The sequence below is a fragment of the Somniosus microcephalus genome, chromosome 27, assembly GCF_052327205.1.
Source record: "Somniosus microcephalus isolate GS21.2 chromosome 27, FLI_Smic_1.0, whole genome shotgun sequence".
Lineage (NCBI taxonomy): Eukaryota > Metazoa > Chordata > Chondrichthyes > Squaliformes > Somniosidae > Somniosus > Somniosus microcephalus.
This window is the reverse complement of record NC_141013.1, coordinates 13,630,553-13,655,171: the sequence shown is the minus strand read 5'-3', so window position 1 is coordinate 13,655,171 and position 24,619 is coordinate 13,630,553. Positions and strand designations below refer to the sequence as shown.

General features: G+C 43.3%; 1 protein-coding gene across 3 annotated transcripts in view; it reads right to left on the bottom strand.

Moving 5' to 3' along the window:
• Positions 1 to 24,619, bottom strand: part of LOC147099986 (monoacylglycerol lipase ABHD2-like) — a 126,703-nt gene that overhangs the window by 39,385 nt on the left and 62,699 nt on the right. For all 3 annotated transcript variants that reach the window (XM_085968545.1, XM_085968544.1, XM_085968546.1), the window contains exons 4-5: positions 15,218 to 15,393; positions 14,092 to 14,259 (exon numbers count right to left, since the gene is read on the bottom strand). In XM_085968545.1, coding sequence (XP_085824671.1) covers positions 14,092 to 14,259; positions 15,218 to 15,393 — 344 coding nt within the window. The remainder of the gene's footprint in view (positions 1 to 14,091; positions 14,260 to 15,217; positions 15,394 to 24,619) is intronic.

The following is a 24,619-nucleotide window of genomic DNA, read 5'->3' as shown; positions in this document are numbered from 1 at the left end:
CAAAGCGGAAATGAATTACGCTTCAGGCATAAAAGAGACAGGGCATTACCCTTCCATTCAACTACTATGCTCCATGTCCGAGCTAAGATTTTTAGGCCAGTTCATTGCCAGTAGTTATTAGTCATTTGATTTATGAAATAATACACAGCTGAATTTTAATCTTAGTAATATTACATTTATTCAGACATTAAGTTACCTCTGGCAGTATTGTTAAAAAAATGTAGTGCGAGACACAACTGACTAAACGGATAGGCTGAAACTTGAACGATTAATTAATGTTAATCCTTCCATTGTTTTGATGCCGAGTTTGATGACTGCACTGAAATCAAAGTTCAAACAGATGTGAGACTATAGGGGCTTTTCAACTGATGGGGCGTTGCCAGCAGTGGAAGCACTATAATTAGATGGCTCCAGCACCCGACAATAAACCACACCTCCAGTGGCACTGAGGATTCAATTATTCCTGGATCTCAATAGAAAGAAGACTTGCATTTATATAGCGCCTTTCACAATCACTGGATGCCCCAAAGTGCTTTACAGCCAACTAGGTACTTTTTGAAGTGTAGTCACTGTTGTAATGTAGGAAATGCGGCAGCCAATTTCCGCACAGCAAGCTCCCACAAACAGCAATGATCAGATAATCTGTTTTAGTGATGTTGATGGAGGGATAAATATTGGCCAGGACACCGGGGATAACACCCCTACTCTTCTTTGAAATAGAGCCATGGGATCTTTTTTATGTCCACCTGAGAGAGCAGACAATTGTTGTCAAAGGCCTAGAAAACATGGGGCTCTTTCCTATTAGCTTTTCAATCATTGGTGAGAATGCGGGTAAAGTTCACAAAAAGGGCCCTCGGCCTTCACTTGGTGCCCATGCACTCAAAAATGTTCATGTATCAATTTGCACCAACATACATGCAGCACGGATCTCAAATTAGATCAAATGTGACAGTAATCACATTTCCATCTCCTTACAAAAACACAAGGCACTTGGATTCATAATATCATGATCTTTTTGCAATTCTAATCAACTTGCAATCACACTGCAGATTTACCAAATGCAAAACTTCAAACTGTAACAGCTACAATAACCATCTCACTTTAAACAGTGACTGTTATGTATCAATCAAATTTTGGAGTTAAACCATGCTCTTTTTAAAAAAAAAAAAAAGAAACCTAGGTTAAGAACCACTGGTCACATAATGCAGGACACCAACTAGGTTGAAGAGGTAGAAAGAAAAGGCGGCAAGTAGCACTGGCTGGTGTCGTAGATGCTTACAGCACAGGAGGAAGTCATTTGGTCTACCTTGTCTGTGCTAGAGCAATCCAAAATTAATGCATCCTTCGCTTTCTCCCCATTGCCCTGTATCTTCCACTGCTGCAAATATTTATCTACTCTTAAAAAGATTCTCAGCCTATTCACCCTATAAAATCCTTTGTAGTTTAAAAAACCTCTATTGAATCTCCTCTTAGCCCTCTTTACTGTAGTGGAAATAGTCCCAGTGTCTCAAGTCTCTCCTCAACTACAGTTCCCCAGATATCATCCTGGTAAATTTATGCCGTACACTCGCTACAATTTTAATGTACTTTCTATAATGAGGTACCCAAAACTGCACAATATCATGTGGCCTAACCACAGCCGTGTACCAATTTATCATTCCTTTGCGGTTTGTGTACTCTATGCCTGATTTCTAAAACCCAAAATGCTACTTATGGTTTGATCTACCTGCATGCGCACTTAAGGAATTATATCTTTGAATCCCTTGATTTCTTTTTGTCTACACCCTTTAATTCCCACTCATTTGTCCTCCCAAAATGCATAACCTCACAATTCTCTGCCAAACTGCATCATAATTATGTCTTGCTAAAATCACTTACTGTCCTTGTCCTCATTTTCCAAGCTCCCTACTTTAGTGTTAGCAACCAACCTTTGGGCTTTAAAAGCCTGGAGATTGTAGGAGAAAGGGAAGATGGAGGCATTCTTCTGGGAAAGAATAAATTAAATTAGAGTAGGAGATTAGATTGCTGCAATGAGTTTTAATTTCAACACTGAAAATGCAATAAGGACTAAGAACATGCAGGGCAAAAAAAAAGTTCACAGGAGCAACACCCATCAATAAAATATAGACAAAGAAGATTGTGACAGGTTGTGGAAACACCGCCTTCAGAATCCTGTCAAGGAGGGGGAAAAAATCTCCCATGTGTTGGAGTATTCAAGTCTTGTGTGGACTTAGAAACATAGAAGATAGGAGCAGGAGTAGGCCATTCGGCCCCTCGAGCCTGCTCCGCCATTCAATGCGATCATGGCTGATCATCCAAGTTCAGTACCCGGTCCCTGCTTTCTCCCCATACCCCTTGATCCCTTTAGCCTTAAGAAATATATCCAACTCCTTCTTGAATATATTTAATGAATTGGCCTCTACTGCCTTCTGTGGTAGAGAATTCCACAGGTTCACCACTCTCGGTGAAGAAATTCCTCCTCATCTCTGTCCTAAAAGGCCTACCCCTTATCCTTAGACTGTGACCCCTGGTTCTGGATTCCCCGACCATCGGGAACATCCTCCCTGCATCTAGTCTGTCCAGTCCTGCCAGAATTTTATAAGTTTCAATGAGATCCCCTCTCATTCTTCTAAACTCCAGCAAGTACAAGCCCAATCGCCCCAATCTCTCCTCATACATCATTCCTGCCATCCCAGATATCAGCCTGGTGAATCTTCGCTGAACTCCTTCCATGGTAAGAATATCCTTCCTCAGATAAGGCGACCAAAACTGCATACAATACACAAGATGTGGTCTCACCAAGGCCCTGTACAACTGCAGCAAGACATCCTTGTTCCTGTACTCAAACCCTCTCGCTATGAAGGCCAACATACCATTTGCCTTCTTAACCGCCTGCTGCACTTGCATGCTTACCTTCAGCGACTGGTGCACAAGGACACCCAGGTGGGCTTCTAAAGAGAGTTTTATATTAGATGTTGTTAACAGTGGCACCCACCCCTCCCCCTCAACAGTAGTCAAATATAAAGCTGGCAACCTCTGGAGATCCAACAGCGTCAGACAGCTATATTTTTGTGGCGAGTTGTCATCAGATCTCCAATGACCTCTTACCGCAGAATTTCTTTCATGACCGTCAGCATCAACAAACAGGAAAAAGAGGCACACAGAGGCCATGGGTCTCCATTTAAGCTTCACGCACCTGGGACCACACATGATTTAATATAAAACTTCTTTGAGGAGTAAGAATATATTCCTTTTCCGTTTTACATGGAGCTCTGAACCAAATTTACAACAAGAAAAAAACCCCATACTATGCAGATCCTATGCTGATTTAAATGACAAACTCAACAACCAGAACACATGCAACGCAGTTGGGAGCAGCACAGAGTATAAATTCTAGGGGTTATATGCAGTTTGGGCAATCTTGAAAAGGTGGATATAATCTCAAGGAACATGAAATATAACCCGAGCTTTCATGAACTCTCTATCTCAAAGTATTATTGGCTCCCTATTGTGCATCAAGATTCCATACATAACAAAAGACACTGAACCAACAGAAATAGGCTGTAAGTTTGCTGCTACTGTTTTATCACGTTCCATTACACCATTTTTAATTGCTAACACATTTCCACTGTTGCTGTTTGCCTACATCAGCTGTTAGGAGTGTTGCCTGCAAGCTACATGAAGCCGGTTGAACTCTTCCCAAAAAAAAGGCTAAACAGCAGAAAGCAATTATAAAAAAAGGAAGCAAACACAAACCAAGATTTGTATTTAACTGTCTGCTAGCTCCTCTTACTTTACCAAGAAAGCACAAACATACAATAAAGTATCGCCAAAGCTGGTACTTATTTTATTTAGGTATTCACTGATGGGCCCCGATTTTCGGCTTGTGTGGGGAATGGTCGGATTTCCCCGAATGTGGGGTTTCTGACACACGTAAAAAAGTGTCAGCCAGCTCCACGCAATTTTCCCTCAAGTGGCCAATTAATTCCCAGCATGTGGGAAGCCTTGCTAATTGTCCAGTTCGAGTCAGAAATCCCCACACTATGATGTCATCATTCGTGGTGCTTTCAAGGTCCATAGCAAGCACTGCATCCTCTGAAGGCTTCCAAACGAACCATACAGGACGGCAGAGGAGCCTGCAGCAGCTGTGGGCAGTGCCAGACCCCGAGCTGCCTCCAAATTAGACGAGGCTTCACTGCAGGCATTATTGGATGGGGTTAGGGCCCACAGGGAGGTCCTCTTCCCTAGGTCAGGGAGGAAGAGGCCTCCCACTGAGACCAATGCTGCATGGATGCAGGTGTCAGCAGATGCCAACTCGCTGGGAGTCACCAGAGGAACCTTGGCATTACATCTCTAACTCCTTCCGTTACTCCCCCACAGTACCATCCAGAGCCCCCGTCCTCACTGTGGAGGAGGAAGAGGCTGTGCAGCCAGACTCTTCAGAGGAAGCTCCAACATCTGAGGGCGCAGCGTCAGCAGAAGTAAGCGCACCCAGCACCAGCGCAGACACTCACACCTCGGGGGGACCTTCGGGACAGAGTAGTGTTGTCACCTGGTGTTTCACAGCTCACAAGTGAGCCTCAGCAGATTCTGGAGACAGGGACAGCAGTGGAGAGTCCTTGTCAGAGGGTGCAGGACTCTGCCAGCTCAGCTGCGCTGCAGGTCAACCCTCTGCCTCTGGGTCCATCCGCAAGAGAAGAGGTGATGGATCTCCATGCACAGATGCAGGAATCTCTGGCAGGTTTTGTCTCCAGGATCGCTGCGAGTGTGGAGCGAATGGAGGAGTCCATAGCGACCATGAGCAGAGCCTTTGTGGAGTCGTTGGCGCATGAACGCATCACCATGGAAAGGTTGGCAACCTCCATGCAGGAGATAACTCGCCAGGGTACGGAAAACATGGTGAGTGCTCATAAGAGAATGACATCTCTTGAGGAGCGTTGGCCATCTGTTGAACAGAGAAACCAGATCTTCATGGACTTCCCAGAGTTTGGGCCCCGGGGGGGGGGGGGGGGGGGGTGGGGGTGAAGAAAGAGAAGGGTGGCTCCATCAACTGGGAAGAAAAGGTGTTTTCTTTTTAAAAAGCAATTTAAGATGTAACAATTCTAAAAGAATTTAAACAAATCGGATTTAGTAGAAAAAAAAGTACAGATCCACAACTAATTTCTCCACAAGAAACTGGGAAACCCTGCAATTTTTAAACCACAATAGACCTGGCACTGGAGGAGCATTACAAGAAATTATACAGAGCAATGTCATATATTGCTTATCGTTAACAGTCTTGTCTGTGCTTTCACTGTGGACTATGGACCTTATTTTAGCAGCACCCAAACTCACTGTAGGAGGCAAGTAAACAAGATATTAGTGCTGTATTAAATGTGGGCTTTCTGACAAATGCAATGAGCCACTGAAAAGGTTAAACTACTTTCTTTTTTTTATTTTATGCACAATCCAAGTAACAGAATGCTAGTTCTACCATCTAAATCTAGCATGAAACACAAATAGGAATTAACATTAAATCTGTGGGAAAAATGACACCATGGCAATAGCACCTTCTGTCCAGTACATGAAGTTCTTACCACAAGAAAATCTGCCTCTCCGCTACATAATTACCTTTAAAAAAGGCACAATGGTACAGCTATTTAAAAACCTCCTTTCATCAAGACCGCTCCAATGTCATCACTGAAGGGAAGGAGGCATTGGATTCTCCGAACAATTTAATGGAACCCACTTTGAACAGCCCTAAGAATTGATCCAGAGACACCAAACTCCCAAAAATATGCTCCTGGCAAAGTAGAAAGTATACCAGTTAAGAACATAAGAAATAGGAGCAGGAGTAGGCCAATCGGCCCCTCGACTCTGCTCCGCCATTCAATAAGATCATGGCTGATCTGATCCTAACCGCCAATCGACTATCACAGAACCATCTCCTGAATCTAACAGAATTAGACACACGAAATAGGAGCAGGATCAGGCTACACAGCCCCTGGACCCGCTCCGCTACCCACAGGGCCATGACCGATCCGAACCTAGACTCATGTCCAAATTCCTGCCCGCTCCCCGTAACCCTTAATTCCCTTTACTTCTAGGAAACTGTCTATTTCTGTTTTAAATTTATGTAATGATGTAGCTTCTACAGCTTTTTGGGGCAGCATATTCCATGGACCTACCACCCTCTGAGTGAAGTAGTTCCTCCTCATCTCAGTTTTGAAAGAGCAGCCCCTTATTCTAAGACTATGCCCCCTAGTTCTAGTTTCACCCATCATCGAGGACATCCTCCCCACATCCACCCGATCCAACCCCTTCACAATCTTATATGTTTCAATAAGATCGCCTCTCATTCTTCTGAGCTCCAATGAGTAGAGTCCCAATCTACTCAACCTCTCCTCATATGTCCATCCCCTCATCCCTGGGATTAACCGAGTGAACCTTCTTTGTACTGACTCGAGAGCAAGTATGTCTTTTCTTAAGTATGGACACCAAAACTGTATGCAGTATTCCAGGTGTGGTCTCACCAATACCTTGTACAACTGAAGCAATACCTCCCTATTTTTATATTCTATCCCCCTAGCAATGAAAGCCAACATTCCATTGGCCTTCTTAATCACTTGCTGCACCTGCATACTAACCTTTTGAGTTTCGTGCACCAGGACCCCCAGATCCCTTTGTACTTCAGTACTTTCCAGTTTCTTGCCATTAAGATAATAACTTGCTCTACGATTTTTCCTGCCAAAGTGCATAACCTCACACTTTCCAGTATCGTATTCCATCTGCCAAATCTCTGCCCACTTACTTAGCCTGTCTATGTCCCCTTGCAGGTTTTTTATGTCCTCCTCACTCACTACTTTCCCTCCCATCTTAGTATCATCTGCAAACTTTGATATGTTACACTCGGTCCCCTCCTCCAAATCGTTAATATAGATTGTAAAGAGTTGGGGACCCAGCACTGACCCCTGCGGAACACCACTAGTTACTGATTGCCAGTCCGAGAATGAACCATTTATCCCAACTCTCTGCCTTCTGTTAGTTAGCCAATCCTCTATCCATGCCAGAATATTACCCCCAATCCCGTGATTTTTTATCTTAAGCAATAATCTTTTGTGTGGCACCTTGTCAAATGCCTTTTGGAAGTCTAAATACACTACGTCCACTGGTTCCCCTTTATCCACCCTATATGTTACTTCCTCAAAGAACTCCAGCAAATTTGTCAAACATGACTTCCCCTTCATAAAACCATGCTGACTTTGTCCTATTAAATTATGATTATCCAAATGTCCTGTTACTGTCTCCTTAATAATGGACTCCAAAATTTTACCTACCACAGATGTTAGGCTAACCGGTCTATAGTTTCCAGCCTTCTGTCTACTGCCCTTTTTAAATAAGGGTGTTACATTAGCAGTTTTCCAGTCTGCCGGGACCTTTGGCGAGTCTAGGGAGTTTTGGAAAATTATTACCAATGCATCCACAATCCCTACCGCCACTTCCCTCAAGACCCTAGGATGTAAGCCATCAGGTCCAGGTGATTTATCCGCCTCGAGTCCCATTATTTTACCGAGTACCACTTCCTTAGTGATTTTGATCGTGTTTAGCTCCTCCCCCCCCTTTAGCCCCCTGTTTGTCCAGTGTTGGGATATTCTTAGTGTCCTCTACTGTAAAGACTGATATAAAATATTCATTGTGTTTTTGCCATCTCCATATTTCCCACCATTAATTTCCCGGTCTCATCCTCTAAGGGACCAACATTTACTTTAGCCACCCTTTTTCTTTTTATATAACTATAAAAACTCTTACTATCTGTTTTTATATTTTTTGCTAATTTACTTTCATAATCTATCTTCCCTTTCTTAATCAATCTTTTTGTTATTTTTTGCTGTCTTTTAAAGTTTTCCCAATCCTCTATCCTCCCACTAGATTTGGCTACCTTATATGCCCTTGTTTTTATTCGAATACTATCCTTAATTTCTTTACTTAGCCACGGATGGCTGTCTTTTCTTTTACACCCTTTTCTTCTCAGTGGAATATATATTTTTTGGAAGTTGTGGAATATATATTTTTTGGAAGTTGTAAAATAACTCCTTAAATGTACACCGCTGATCATGTATCGTCTTACCCTTTAATCTATTTTCCCAATCCACTCTACTCAATTCCACTCTCATACCTTCATAGTCTCCTTTATTCAAGCTTTGGTGTGGAGATGCCAGAGTTGGACTGGGGTGGACAAATGTAAGAAGTCACACAACACCAGGTTATAGTCCAACAGCTTTATTTGAAATCACAAGCTTTTGGAGCGCTGCTCCTTCTTCAGGTGAAGTGGAGAAATGCATAAAGACACAGCTTATATAGTCAGAGAATCATGTCAGATGTTTACAGGTAACCTTTCCAACTGCCATTTGTCACACCTTGGCAGAGAGATAATCACAGCAGTCAAAGGTGTGAATGGTGTCCAAACAGGTCAGTCAGGGAAACATTACATCAAAGAACAATGAGGTGGGGTCACAAGGGGTCAAATATTGCAGATGCTGGGGTCTGTATGAAAAGCAAAAAAAAGAAAGACAAAAAACATTTTTTTTGGCTGGACATCACAGCAGGTCCGGCCGCATCTGTGTAGAGAGAACAGGCCAATGTCGACTCGAGTCTGGATGACCCTGCATCAGGTGGGGTTACATGTAGCGTGACATGAACCCAAGATCTCGGTTGAGGCCGTCCTCATGAGTGCGGAACTTGGCTATCAGTTTCTGCTCGACGATTTTGCGTTGTCGTGTGTCTCGAAGGCCACCTTGGAGAATGCTTACCCGAAGATCGGAGGCTGAATGTCCTTGACTGCTGAAGTGTTCCCCGACTGGGAGGGAACACTCCTGCCTGGTGATTGTTGCGCGGTGTCCGTTCGTCCATTGTCACAGTGTCTGCATGGTCTCGCCGATGTACCATGCTCCGGGGCATCCTTTCCTGCAACGTATGAGGTAGACAACGTTGGCCGAGTCACATGAGTATGTACCATGTACCTGGTGGGTGGTGTCCTCACGTGTGATGATGGTATCTGTGTTGATGATCTGGCATGTCTTGCAGAGGTTGCTGTGGCAGGGTTGTGTGGTGTCGTGGTCGCTGTTCTCCTGAAAGCTGGGTAATTTGCTGCGAACGATGGTCTGTTTGAGGTTAGGCGGCTGTTTGAAAGCGAGTAGTGGAGGCGTGGGGATGGCCTTAGCGAGGTGTTCGTCGTCATCGATGACATGTTGAAGGCTGCGAAGAACATGGCATAGTTTCTCCGCTCCGGGGAAGTACTGGACGACGAAGGATACTCTGTTGGTTGTGTCCCGTGTTTGTCTTCTGAGGAGGTCTATGCGATTTTTCGCTGTGGCCCGTCGGAACTGTCGATCGACGAGTCGAGCGTCATATCCCGTTCTTACAAGGGCGTCTTTCAGTGTCTGTAGGTGTCCATCGCGTTCCTCCTCGTCTGAGCAGATCCTGTGTATTCGCAGGGCTTGTCCATAGGGGATGGCTTCTTTAACGTGGTTAGGGTGGAAGCTGGAGAAGTGAAGCATCGTGAGGTTGTCCGTGGGCTTGCGGTAGAGTGAAGTGCTGAGGTGTCCGTCTTTGATGGAGATTCGTGTGTCCAGGAATGAGACTGATTCTGAGGAGTAGTCCATGGTGAGTTTGATGGTGGGATGGAACTTGTTGATGTTATCGTGTAGTCTTTTCAGTGATTCTTCGCCGTGGGTCCATAGGAAGAAAATGTCGTCGATGTATCTGGTGTATAGCGTTGGTTGGAGATCCTGTGCAGCGAAGAAGTCTTGCTCGAACTTGTGCATGAAGATGTTTGCGTATTGGGGTGCGAATTTGGTCCCCATGGCTGTTCCGTGTGTTTGGGTAAAGAACTGGTTGTCGAAGGTGAAGACATTGTGGTCAAGGATGAAGCGGATGAGTTGTCGGATGGCGTCTGGAGATTGGCTGTTGTTGGTGTTGAGTACTGAGGCTGTCGCAGCGATGCCGTCATCGTGGGGGATACTGGTGTAGAGTGCCGAGACGTCCATCGTGGCGAGGAGTGTTCCTGGTTCAACTGGTCCGTGGGTGCTGAGCTTCTGTAAGAAGTCTGTAGTGTCGCGACAGAAGCTGGGGGTTCCCTGTACGATGGGTTTCAGGATGCCCTCGACATATCCAGAGAGGTTCTCACACAGGGTTCCGCTGCCTGATGCGATAGGACGTCCAGGTGTGTTGGCTTTGTGTATCTTTGGGAGGCAGTAGAAGTCTCCCACGCAGGGAGTACGTGGGCTGAGAGCATGTAGGATGCTTTGAAGGTCTGGATCGAAGGTTTTGATCAGTCTGTTGAGTTGGCGGGTGTGTTCTTTGGTCGGATCTGCGGGTAACTGTAGTGTTCCTGGTTGTCCAGTTGTCGGTATACTTCTTTGTCAGGGAACACTTCAGCAGTCAAGGACATTCAGCCTCCGATCTTCGGGTAAGCATTCTCCAAGGTGGCCTTCGAGACACACGACAATGCAAAATCGTCGAGCAGAAACTGATAGCCAAGTTCCGCACTCATGAGGACGGCCTCAACCGAGATCTTGGGTTCATGTCACGCTACATGTAACCCCACCTGATGCAGGGTCATCCAGACTCGAGTCGACATTGGCCTGTTCTCTCTACACAGATGCGGCCGGACCTGCTGTGATTTCCAGCCAAAAAAAATGTTTTTTGTCTGTTTTTTTTGCTTTTCATACAGACCCCAGCATCTGCAATATTTGACCCCTTGTGACCCCACCTCATTGTTCTTTGATGTAATGTTTCCCTGACTGACCTGTTTGGACACCATTCACACCTTTGACTGCTGTGATTATCTCTCTGCCGAGGTGTGACAAATGGCAGTTGGAAAGGTTACCTGTAAACATCTGACATGATTCTCTGACTATATAAGCTGTGTCTTTATGCATTTCTCCACTTCACCTGAAGAAGGAGCAGCGCTCCGAAAGCTTGTGATTTCAAATAAAGCTGTTGGACTATAACCTGGTGTTGTGTGACTTCTTACATTTATTCAAGCTTAGCACGCTTGTTTGAGATCCAACCTTCTCACCCTCTAATTGAATATGGAATTCAACCATGTTATGGTCACTCATTCCAAGGGGATCCTTTACTAGGACATTTTTAATTAATCCTGTCTCGTTACACAGGACCAGATCTAAGGTTGCTTGCCCCCTGGTCGGTTCAGTTACATACTGCTCAAGAAACCCATCCCTAATACACTCAATGAACTCATCCTCAAGGCAGCCCTGCCCAATTTGATTTGTCCAATTAATATGACAGTTAAAATCCCCCATAATTATAGATGTTCCCTTATTACAAGCCTCAACTATTTCCTGATTGATACTCCGTCCAACAGAGTTGCCACTGTTCGGAGGCCTATAGACTACGCCCACTAGTGTTTTTTTCCCCTTATTATTCCTTACCTCCACCCAAACTGTTTCATTATCCTGATCTTTTGACCCAATATCATTTCTCTGTATTAGAGTGATTCCTTCCTTTATTAACATAGCCACCCCACCTCCCCTTCCTTCCTGCCTGTCCTTCCTGATCGTTAAATAACCTGGTATGTTTAATTCCCAGGCATTGTCACCCTGCAGCCATGTTTCTGTAATGGCCACAAGATCATACCCATATGTAGTTATTTGTGCCATTAACTCGTCTATTTTGTTACGAATGCTACGTGCATTCAGATAGAGAACTTTCAAATATGTTTTGTGACACTTAGTTCCTGCTTTTGCCCTTTTTATTACTTTACCTTTTACTCCATACCTTCTGCCCCTTCCTGACATGCTCTGGTTTTTAATTTCCCCACTGCTACCTAAGTCTATGACCTTCTCTGTTGTCATTTTTATTATTTGCTCTCTAGGAACCTCCCCCCCCACTAGTTAGTTTAAAGCCCTCTCTACAGCCCTAGTTATATGATCCGCCAGGACTCTAGTCCCAGCACTGGCCAAGTGAAGCCCGTCCCAACGGAACAGCTCCCTCCTGCCCCAGTACTGGTGCCAGTGTCCCAGGAAGCAAAACCCATTTCTCCCACACCAGTCTTTGAGCCACGCATTTAACTCTCTAATTTTATTTGTCCTAGCCAAATTCGCTCGTGGATTATTACCCTTGTGGTTCTGCTTTTTAATTTGGCCCCTAGCTGCTCAAACTCCCTCAGCAGAACCTCCTTCCTTGTCCTATCTATGTCGTTGGTACCAACATGGACCATGACAACTGGATCCTCCCCCTCCCACTCCAGTCCAGAGGAGATGTCCTTAACCCTGGCACCGGGCAGGCAACACAGCTTTCGGGACTCTCGCTCTCGGCTGCAAAGAACTCTATCTATCCCCCTAACGATACTATCCCTTACCACTACAACATTTCTTTTAACTCCCCCCACTTGAATGGCCCACCGCTCCACGGTGCTGTGGCCAGGTTGCTCATCCTCCCCGCAGTCCCTGTTCCCATCCTCACAGGGAGTAAGAGCCTCGAACCTGTTGGTGTAGGGGTTACGGGGATCGGGTGGGATATGTGTCGGTGCAGGCTCGATGGGCCGAAGTGGCCTCTATCTGCACTGTGGGTTTTCTGTGATTCTGTGACTACCTCCTGGATCCCCGTACCTGCCTCACTTCTAGGCACACCATCCTGACCCTGGCCACGGACTACATCTGAATTAATTAATCTAATTGGTGTGACTACCTCGTGATACACAGAGTCCAGGTAACTCTCCCCCTCCCTGATGTGTCTCAGTGTTTGAAGCTCGGACTCCAGCTTTTCAGCACGGAGCCGGAATTCCTCGAGCAGCCAACACTTACTACAAATGTGATCACCGTGAGCATCAATGGTGTCCACCAGCTCCCACATATTGCAGCAGCAACACATCACCTGATCTCCCCTTCTATGTAATTAATTAAATTTGATATTATTTTTAAATACCCTCTGTCCCGATTCTAGATGATGAATATCGCACCTTAGAAACTATAAACCAAAGAGATTTAAGCTTAAAAAGGGAGAAATGCTTACCAACCAAATCACTTACCCGCTTTCTGGTGACGTCACACTTGGATTACTTTTTACCTCTCTCCTTCCCTCCGAGTTCCCAGACTGGAGAATGGTACACCTTACCTGGTCTCTGGGACTTTTATAGCCCCGCTGCTGCCGCTGAAACACCCGCCGACGCACTGAGGCCTTACCTGGTCTCTGGGACTTTTATAGCCCCGCTGCTGCCGCTGAAACACCCGCCGACGCACTGGTTGGTTACATCTCACCAGACAGGTGGCTCTGGACCACCTCTCAGGCCAGTTTGAAGTTGTAGCGCCCACTTCACCGTGGCTGCAGTGTGTACCACCTACAAGATGCACTGCAGCAACTCGCCAAGGCTTCTTCGACAGCACCTCCCAAACCCGCGACCTCTTCCACCTAGAAGGACAAGGGCAGCAAGTGCATGGGAACACCACCACCTCTAAGTTCCCCTCCAAGTCACACATCATCCTGACTTGGAAATATATCACCGTTGCTTCGTCGTCGCTGGGTCAAAATCTTGGAACTCCCTCCCTAACAGCACTGTGCGAGTACCTTCACCACACGGACTGCAGCGGTTCAAGAAGGTGGCTCACTACCACCTTCTCAAGGGCAATTAGAGATGGGCAATAAATGCTGGCCTTGCCAACGACGCCCACATCCCAAAAATGAATTTTAAAAATGAAATGGCACTATTCCAGGATTCAGGCTGTCGGTGACATCACCAGGCCGCATCAAGGCTGATTACGCTCCAGTGAAGTGACTTAGCGTGTTTTAATACGTTAAAGCGTTCTATAAATGCAAGTTGTTGTATTGTTGTTGTGGAAGTGAAGTAGGACTGAAATTTCTAGTTTCCACTAGAATAGAAAAATGGCGTTTTTTAATTTTTTTTTTAAAAAGGTTAAGGAACCTTATGAGAAAAGTTTTGTTTTACATAAACATTGGCAGATTACTTTTGACTAAAGACGGTTTAGTTCACCTGTAACTATGTCCATCACGGTGCAGTATGCCCCATGACCATCACTGTATATTATACTTTTCTCTCCTACTCAAAAAAATTCTGAATGAAAATGTCCTTACCGTACGTAAACATCCGAGGAGAAGTGAGCTCAATGTTCGGCAATGCACCAAGATGGTTGAGAACAGCACACCGGTAGCCATGCTTCTGGGCATAGTCAACAAATGTTCGGATGTACTGCTTTTCACTGTGATTGGCTATCCCAGGACAAATCACCATAGTAATATCCTCTGGCCAACATAAGAAAATGATGGCATTAACACAAAATACAGTGAATTTCATTTAAACATCAAGTTCATGGTCATTTTATCCAATGTCTCAATCTTTTAATGGAAGATTTTTGTTTAAAGCAGGAAAAGGCCATTTGACACAACCAATCCAATCCGAACCCTCTTTCACCTGTACACCGCCTCATTATTTCCCTCAAATTCTTCTCTCTCCAAACATGTACTCTGGAACTCATTGGCACTGTATAATTCAATGTCCTTCTCTGGTAAATTATTCCACAATTCTAGTACCCCTTGGATGAAAATATTGTGCTCAACTTCTCTTCTTACTCTAACTTAATTTTTATGATGTGTTCCTGGTATTTGACTCTGCATCAATGAACAATGTGTCTGCATCAACTTTGTCGATTTCCTTTTTAACCATGTAAACCTCAAGTCAGTCTCCTCTTTTCTAAAGCATGCAAGCCCAATTTCATTAAACTTTCCTTAGGATTTAAATTTCTGCTTTTTAAAAAAAAATGAAACTTCTGCATCCCCAAGACCAGTAATACCTCCCTTGATTAGGTGATTGTACGCAGATGTGGCCTGACCAATGCCTTATAAAGCACTGTGCATCAGCCTAGCATTCACATTCTATTTGCCTGTAGGATGCAGCACAGCGAGCTGAATATTGTCCTCGCCCAACGTCCACATGTGCACTTTCCACAAGGGTCGCTGGATAGCGAACAGGAGCAGGAACGCATGCCAATTTCCCCATACCTTCCCCAAACCTAGTTGTGCAGAGGGCAATGTAATGCCCTTGCTGCTGCTGCAGCGATCAATTAACTAAACAGACTGGAAACTGATCCTGGTATCGTCCCGCCTTCACACCCATATACGGAAGAATGACAATTCTATGAAAGCTTAATGACAATAATCTTCAGCAAATTTCCATTCAGCCACACTTGGTTGTTTCACTTACCTCCAGTGTTATGCTCTGCCAAAGGTTCAAAAAGATCCCACGTAGCAGTCGCCCCATCAGGCATAGAGAGATACTTGCGGAGACCATAGGGATGAGGAGAGCTTACACGCCCCATTTTACCATACAATGCTGTCTGTATGTGTCCACTCTTTCCCCAGATCAGGGGTGGGATGTATCTATTCATTGAAACAGATTTCAAAAGTACTGGTTACATTAATAATATAAATCAGTAAGTCACTTCAAGAGAGTGCATAATTCTTCACCCCCTTTTCTTCCATTACAAGACCCTTCTCCAATTCCTTCCTGCCGCCCCTCCAAACCAAAGCCACATATCTGTGCAGCTGAAAGGATGCTGTAGGCAGCACTAATGCTACTTTTAACCAGTGACATCCCACTGGAGCTTTAACCTTCCCTCCCTCACCCATCACAGTAGCTGCGATAGAGAAGTCAGCAGAGACCCTACAAAATAATCCTAAAAACATTGCATACATGTCCTTATTTTTAATATTTGCATTTATTCAGTTGCCGCTCAGTAAGTTTTTAATTCATCTTTTATCTTAATTCTCCTTCTTGTTACACTGATTGCCTAGTTCACTGGGAAAGTTTTGCAGTCATCTATATGCTGTGTAACACTACTACTGTTGGTCCATAAAAATCTTCCGTTAGTTATCCTGATTGACCAGCGAGGTTGCAGGACTTCAAACCAACAAGACTGCAAAGCAGTACGAATCCACTGGATGGAAGGTCAAAAAATTGCTCGACTCTTCAGAGAATGCCATTCATTATCAAAATCTGATCAGCTACAATTAAGCCGAAGAGCAATTCTTGTAGTCAAAACTATCTCTGGTTCCCAAGTGCCATTTACGTGCAGCAGTGGCAACGTATGAAACAGTCAACACACATTAAAATCAGATTTCTTTGGGAAACCAGTGACTGATATGGCGTCTTATATATACACGAGTCCATTTTTTGACTGGAAGGGGAGAGGTTGCTTTATACATGGGTTTCCTTATGTATGTACAGTATTGCAAATATTTCCACTGTGACCAGAAAACAATGAAGTCAATAGCACTCAGGATGGGACTTACTCTTCAAACCAATGACTGAACAAATGAAAACTATTCTCAACTCTTCAGGTGAAGTGACAGCCTCCCACATGAATCAGCGTTTACATAATTTTCTGGCCACTACTTGGTTACTTGGCAATTTCAACAGCACCTCCATTACAAAAATTATACAACACACAAATCAGGTAACATTTAGTTTTTACTGTACATGAAACATCTGAATCAAGTTACAGTACCAAGCGCCATTTGTTGAATCAGCTTAAATTCAGGTCACAAGCACTGTACGTCAGACTATTTTAGATCTAATAACAGCTTCTGTCTTCTGGAGTCTTAAATTTGTGCCTTACTTTGGAGGACATTATCCTCTACTTCACTAAATACTAGATGATGCATTATGCACTGTTGACAGAAGTAATGCAATTAAGGTTAAGTTAAAACACAACTGCAGCGCTGTCCACAGTTAGGTATATCTTCTAATTTCCTTGCACTGAGCCCACATGAGGCTCCATTCAGTATAAAATGAAGTAGGATTGGCATGCAATTGTTAAGAGTTATACTACTGGCTCCCATGTCATACTTTACTCATGGACAGCACAGGTGTATTCAACTGCTTATGAATGCAGATTCAATTTTAATGTTAGGAGAGAGTTGATTATTTGCTGGCTGCCTATTATTAAAAAAAAAATCAAACTTAAAAGTTTGAACCCCAATTATCTTGGACCCAATGTAAAACACAAGGCCAGCTCCTGGAAGTAGTCTCGCATCTCTTGCCATAGTGCAGTCTGCGGTCAAGATTGTTGACCAGATTGTGAGATATAATCAAATAAAAACAGAAAATGCTGGAAATATTTAGGTCAGTCAGCACCTGAACAAATGGGGTGATGTTTGGGTGGAGACTCTTCTGCTGCATTATTTGCAACATTTTCTGTTTTTAGTTCAATTTTGTGCCATTCACTATTTATCTTTTCAGTTATATTAAATGCTTTGTATCAATATGTATCCAAAACCATTTCCATTCACAGAAAAGCAGTACTATAACTGCCCATTAAAATCATGGCCGATCACAACAGAAACAACTTTGAACAAATATATTAGTTGGATGATAAACTACTACAGTAATTATACAACCAGGACTGTCGAGGGTTAAGTCACCAAGGGCAGCATTAAAATGTCATTTTGTCCAAAATGTTATGGAATTTTAAAAAAAAAGCTGGAACAAGCCCTTTAATTATAACCGGATTTGAAGGTTAAACAGGAAATCATTTTATGCACTGCAAAATACACAATTATAAGCATATAAAGTTAATGGGAAAGGATATTAAAAATTCAGTCAGGCGTGTGGGACTGTGTTGAACAGTACTCAAGGATCACAAAGCTCAGTGACCCCTCTCCTCCTTTCATAAAACCTAAACATAAATGGGGTTGAGGGTGAACAAGAAATCAAGGTTTCAGATTTTACAGGGGATCAGAGACTCGGATTAAATGACAGCATTATTAAACCTTTACGTCCAATAGAGACCTAAAAGAATATAGTGAGATTCTGCAGGGTGTCACAAACAAAGATTTAATATGGTGAACCTGTAAATACTGCATGGCCTTAGAATAAAAAGAATATACACCTTTAAGAGAACATCTTGTTTCTCAGGAGCATACGAGCCAGAACCAGCTCCTGCATTATTTTTAATTGTGGCAAACACAGGCGTCAATATTAAAAAATTAATTTAAAAATGAATACTGTAAAATGAGTGAGCGTTATGATTTAGGAATACAGTCATATTTGAGAGGAAACTGGTGTTAAAATTAAATTAGAATTACCGGTGATCATGATGCAATGATTGATTTCAGTAAAGTCTAATGGTAGCGCACAAAATTTTCATACTACTGTATGTCCACCGAATCTGTGGAAATACGCCCAGCAGTATAGTTTCAAATTTGCTCCTTGTAATTTTGGGTAATTTCTGGAGCATTTTGCACTGCACAACAGCAGAGTTACAGGTCAGCCATTGCTGGTGGTAGCATTTTGGAGGTGGTGAATGCATAACATTCCACAAGAAAATGTAACTTTACAACAGTGTATGCAACTGACACAAAAGTTTAACAACGTTTGTATATTAAGACAGTTTATACATTATTCACCTAGGTTAATTCAACCCAGACTCAGGGCTATGGTTGGTTTTCAATTGTAAATAATGATTGCCCATGTATCTAATGTGCAATATTGTGTTAAAGCTCCGAGGACCCACCGTCGTTTCTATTCGCTCAGTCTCTACCCCTTCGAGAGGTGTGTAGTAGGCAGGAGCTAATTAAGCCAATCTCTTTCAAGAAAACAAAATCATTTTTTGGAGCCATCACTTGCGAGATGTCCAAGTATTTTGCAGCCAGGATCAATCTGGGAAAGCGCAGTCTGAAACTCTCATTATCTCGGCTTTCTTGCCAATCACACGACCAGAATCCACCAGCGTAGTTAGCAATGCAAATACAAAAAAAAGTTCCTCTCTTTGGCAGACTCAGGGGGTGACTTTACCAATGGGGACGGGACTGCTGCTTGTCGGGTTTTAGTCCCGCCTCCATCGACGTCTGGCCAACCCACGCTATTTTCCGTTGATTGACCTTGTTAAGCCCGCCCAGCGGGTTCAGCAGGCCAATTAAGGGAAAGCCGGTTACTGGTGATGTCAGTTTTTGACAGATGAATTGTCATCGTTTGACGGCTCTGTGACGGTCAAACACTGAATCTGTCCTCTAACTTGAGTCTTTACTCAAGGCTCAATTCCCTATAAGTTACCAACATAGGCTGGTCAACTATCAAATCGAAATTTTTTCCCTCAATCATGAACGCACTTTTGTGCAAATGCAGTTCTCAAAACATGGCTCCAGGTTCAAAAAAATCAATAAACCTTGAAAACAAGGCTCAAGTGGATTAAATCGCCTGAACTGCTCTAAAAAAGATGGGTATTTACATAGCACTTTATTGTGTCGCTCAGAAAAACTAGTGTTTCATGCACTGTACAATGAATTACTCTGAAGTGCCGTTGCAGTTATTTAGGCAAGTGTAGCAGCCATTTTGCACAGAGCAAAGTTCCACAAAAAAATATGAATGATCAATGTGTCTGTTTTTGGAGGTGTTGGTTAAGGAAAAAAATGTTGCCCAGGACACACAAGGCTCCCTTTTCTTCCACCTGACCTAAAAGGACAGGTTGATGGGGCCTCAGTTTAACACCTTGCCTGAAGGATAGCACCTCTGACAATGCACTACTCCCTCAGTACTGCACTAGAATGTTAGCTTGGATTAAGTGTTCAAATTGTGGATTGGAGTTTGAACTGAATGTCTGACTACAATACACAAATAAGTACATTTTTTTTTAAAAACAGGATTTTGAAAATTTTTCCTGCCATGTCACAATCACAGTTACTAAACCCAAGGACATTGCAAAAGAAATTTAAACAGACATAAACATTCTATACTGCAGTCTTGGTTCAGGTTACACCCGAGCCCGAAGATCATATACATCGCACACAAGCTTCAGTTATTGTCTATATAAATAAACCTTGTACACAACACTGCCCCAGTGAAACCATTACGTCATTTACAATCACCAGGCAACAATACATTCGCAGAAACAATGATTCCACAGAGTATTCTGTTACTGACTGTTCTCTTTACTGTCTGTAGTCAGTTTTTCCGAAGCATCACAATGGACCATTCAAGTTGTTGGATGCCAAATTATCGATTAACCAGCCGTGCAAGTTGACACGTTTATGAAATATTCAGATTAAAGCTTTGTTGATCTATCCTTGGTCCCCTCCTATTTCTCATCTACATGTTGCCCCTTGGCTACATCATCCAAAAACGCGTCAGTTTCCAGATGTACGCCGACGACACCCAGCTCTACCGCACTACTACTTCTCTCGATCCCTCCACAGTGTCTAAATTGTCAGACTGCTTGTCCGACATATAGTTTTGGATGAGCAAAACATTTCTCCAATTAAATATTGGGAAGACCAAAGTCATCTGTCTGAGGCTGAACCACGCTGTTCGCAACCTTGGTGTCATATTTGACCCTGAAATGAGCTTCCGACCACATATCTCCTTCAGCACCGCACCCCACCACCCTCCACCCAGAGATATCTGCGCTCCTCTATTTTTTCTGCCCTCTTGCGCATCCCTGATTATAATCGCTCAACCTTTGGTGGCCGTGCCTTCTGTTTCCTAGGCCCTAAGCTCTGGAATTCCCTGCCTAAACTTGTCCGCCTCGCTACCTCTCTTTCCTCCTTTAAGACGCTCCTTAAAACCTACCTCTTTGACCAAGCTTTTGGTCACCTGCCCTAATTTATCCTTGTGGGTCGGTGTCAATTTTTGTCTTAAAATACTCCTGTGCAACACCTTGGGACGTTTTACTACGTTAAAGGCGCTATATAAATACAAGTTGTTGTTGATGGCTTACTGGGTAAACAGACTGCCCAATGTAGCTCAACAATTTAAACTAGAGATCCAAGGCTCCATTCCTGGCCTGTGTTGAGATAGCTGATCTCGGCCAGGATGGCAAATGGGGCACAAGTCTGGCCTCAGTAACCTTGTGCTGGGATAGGGGAGGGAGAAGCAAAAGAAGGTGGTAAAAAAAAAATCAGACCAGATTTTTGCTCAATTATTATCTAGTGACTCCTGTTGGAAGCTGGATGTTAGGAGGGGATAGGATTGGGTTAGGCTGGGATTGTCCCCACACATCAAAAATGGCCTCCAGCACACTCACTGTAACTCACACATAGATTCATAGAATGATACACATGAAGAATGGGCCCTTGGGTTAGGTTCTGAAGTTCTCCTGCACCCATGGAACCATAACGTGGCATGAGTCAGGAGGGGCAAAACCCAAAATAACGATTAGTGTCAATATAAATGGCATTTAGTGAGTATTCAAATATGAATATGAGGAGCAGCGACACTTCATTTGACAGCTAATCTCCTGCACAAAAGGAAAATAAATCCAATCTATGAATATTCTTAGTCATGTACCATCTTTGTCAAATTGGTCATAATACATGAAGGAAGATGATTGAGAAAATAAATAAGTGAACGTGTGAGTGTCACTCAGGGTAAAGACAAGTGCTGGAAAGGCACAGCAAGTCAGTCAGCACCTGAAAGATGGTAAGTTACCGTTCAAGCTCAGAGTTCTGATGATGTATACTTAAACCATTTCTCTTTCACGTGCCAATGGAGCTGATCTACATTGCCAACATTTTCTGTTTTTATTTCAAATTTGCAACTTTCTTTTTACTTGTATACTATAGTTATTCTTTAAATGTTGTGCATTTTATTTTGGAGTTACCCGTCAACATTTGCAGATGAGACTCACACCAGAGGATACTATGCACTCATAAATCTGTGCCCAGCAAGGAGTTAACTCCTTCAGCAAATAAGGAGGAGAGGAAGGGGAGAAAATTGACAGAAGGAAAAATAAAATTCTTTACATTTTAAAAATATGGAGCAGTTGGTTGCACTAAATGGAGAATGCAATAAGTTACAATCTTACATGTCATTCCATATAGTATCTTTGTGTATATTGTATTTAACAATCATATAAACACTTCAAGACAGGCTTTTTCAGCCACCATTTTAAAAGCAAATATTTATATAAACTCTGGTGCAATACAAACACAGTAACTGTGTACATAATGTTCACTGAACCACAGATGTCATCAATGCCATTGATAGCTGGCTGTGAGAGAGAAACCGATGAGAGGACCTCTCAAAAGAAAGACTTGCATTTCTATAGTGCCTTTGATTGCTTCAAAGCCAACAAAGTACTTTTTGAAACATAGGCAAATGAGGCAGCCAAGGTTCCACAAACAGCAAATGAGATAAATGACCAGTTTGGGTGGTGTTGGCCGAGGGACAAATGTTGGCCAGGACACTGGGAGAACTCCCCTGTTCTTCTTCAAATAGTGCCATGGGATCTTGCGTCCATCTAAAACAGGTAAATGGGACTTGGAGTTAACATCTCGTCCGAAAGATGGCACCTCTGGCATTGCAACACCTCCTTAGTACTGTACTGAAGTATTAACCGAGATTATGTGCTCAAATCTGTAATAGAGCTCGAATCCACAAAGTTCCAACTCAAAGGCGAGAGTGCTACCAAATGAGTCAATCTGACACTCCATAGGGTGGTGTGCTAAGTCATCAACTCGGTGTCCCCACCCAGAAACCAAGATAACAGGAGGATAAGAAAGGAATTACTGTTCTTGTATTAGTAAAGGATCAGTGCCAAAGGTTACTTGCCAATATTTTTTGTTAAAATAAATATTCAAATCATCTGAACAACATGCAGAGATGGTTTTGCGATCCTCAAGGGGGTTAACTGGTTACATCAAAGATCACTGGACTACTACTGCAGGAAGCTTTTCATTCCTTTGAATTACAAGTTTATAAAAAAAATTTCAAGACACTCTCAAAGTGTCTCAGAAATAGAATGGTTACTTCTAATTGAAGAAACTAAGCCAACTCAAAATTCTTTCAGAAACCTCTGCGCCATGCAAAGTTACAGGCAATGTAAAACACAGTCAAAGGACAGGGCCAATTTTCTCTCTTCTATTACAAAAATACACTTCAGCAAATGTCTCGGAGCATCTGAGTGCAGGATTTAAATTCCTGAACCCAGACAGGCAAGTGGAATCCAATCCGATATATTCCTGTCTGCCAAAGTGTCTCCTGCCAGACCTACATGGTTCATGTTTATTTAATAGAGTCAAGGCTAAATACATGTCAATCCTAGCCCCAGCATATTTTTTAAAGTTTTCAATTCATCGTTTCAATTTCAGCAGAAAGTCATCTTTGTTCTTACACAGCTAATTCTCATCCTTATGGTTAAATCCCTTCATGACCTCATCCCTCTCTATCTCTGTAACTTTCGCTAGCTCTACAACCCTCCGGAAACACTCTTGCCTCTTGTGTATCCCCCACTCCCTTTGCCCCACAATTAGAGAGCAAGCCTTCAACCGTCTAGGCTCTACGCTCTGGAACAATGGTCCCTCAAAGTTGCACGCACATGCAGCCATACAGTAATCTGCAAGTTTCTATGCAGGCTGCTCAAGCTTTTACACTGGAAATACCGTGAATGCGCAGAAAATTAAAGGGACCGCGCATTGAAAGAAACAGGTCACGCAGAACATAGTGCAGCCTACAGGGAGCATTGCTCATGAATTCCCTCCCTAAACCTCTCCACCTAGAAGACCGTCCTTAAAATCCACTTCTTTGACCTAGCTTTTAGTCACCCCTCTTAATACCTCTTCGACTCAGAGCCAATTTTTGTCTGATTACACTTCTATAAAGTGCCTTGCGATGTTTTTCTATGTTAAAGGAGCTATAGAAATGAGAGTTGTCATTGGTGAAACAATAAAACACAAACAAGTGAGCAATCATTTCCAGTGATAGAGCATGGATTTGCACCCACAATTTGCTACAGCAAGTTCCTGATAGCAGTTTGTTGTGAGAAGCAGTATGCCAAGTGGAGGCCAGGTGCTTTGACAAAGGGAGGGAGGGAGGGGTAAGGGGGAGCTCAAGTGAACCTAGGCCTAGCAGAGAGCCTCATATCCCATTTACTTCACAGGGTTGCCTCCGACAACAAAAGCATCAATACCAAAACCTTCCTTGGGAGGGGTTTACCATGGTACTTCATTAAATTGAACCATTTTGCAATAATTTGCCAGTTTAAAACTGATACAGTTTGACATTTCATATTGTATGGTTCTCTGCTCATCTGTCAATAAATATATTTTGAAAAAATACAAGAAACAGGTATTTGCAAAATATGTTGTGGAAAAAATAGCTCGAGAAAGTGCAGGATTAGCTTGGCTCAGGTGGTAGCACCGCCATCTCAGACTCAGAAGATTGCGAGTTCAAGTTCCACTCCAGGACTTGAGCATGTAAACCAGATTGGCACGCCAGTGCTGTGTTGAGTGTGCTGCACTGTTGGAAGTAATGTGCTTCAGATGAGATGTTAAACTGACGTGCCTGTTCCCGGTTAAAGATTCCATGGCACTATGCAAGAATCACAGGGGGGTTCTCTGTGTCCTGGCCAACATTACTCCCTCAAGCAACCCCATCAGAGCAACAGGTCGTTCATCTCATTGCAGTTTATGCGATCTTGCTGTGCACTAAATGGCTGCCAGCATTTGCCCTTCATGCCATGAAACGGCACTTCAAAATAATTCACTGTACATCAGGTGCTTTTTTCCCCCCCAAGGTTTTTAATCCATCAAAGGGCCATGGGCCCTGGTCTCAGGTGACCATTAGTCAGTTACTCAAGTTTCCATCCTTGCTTTAATGGAGACCTCTGAAAAA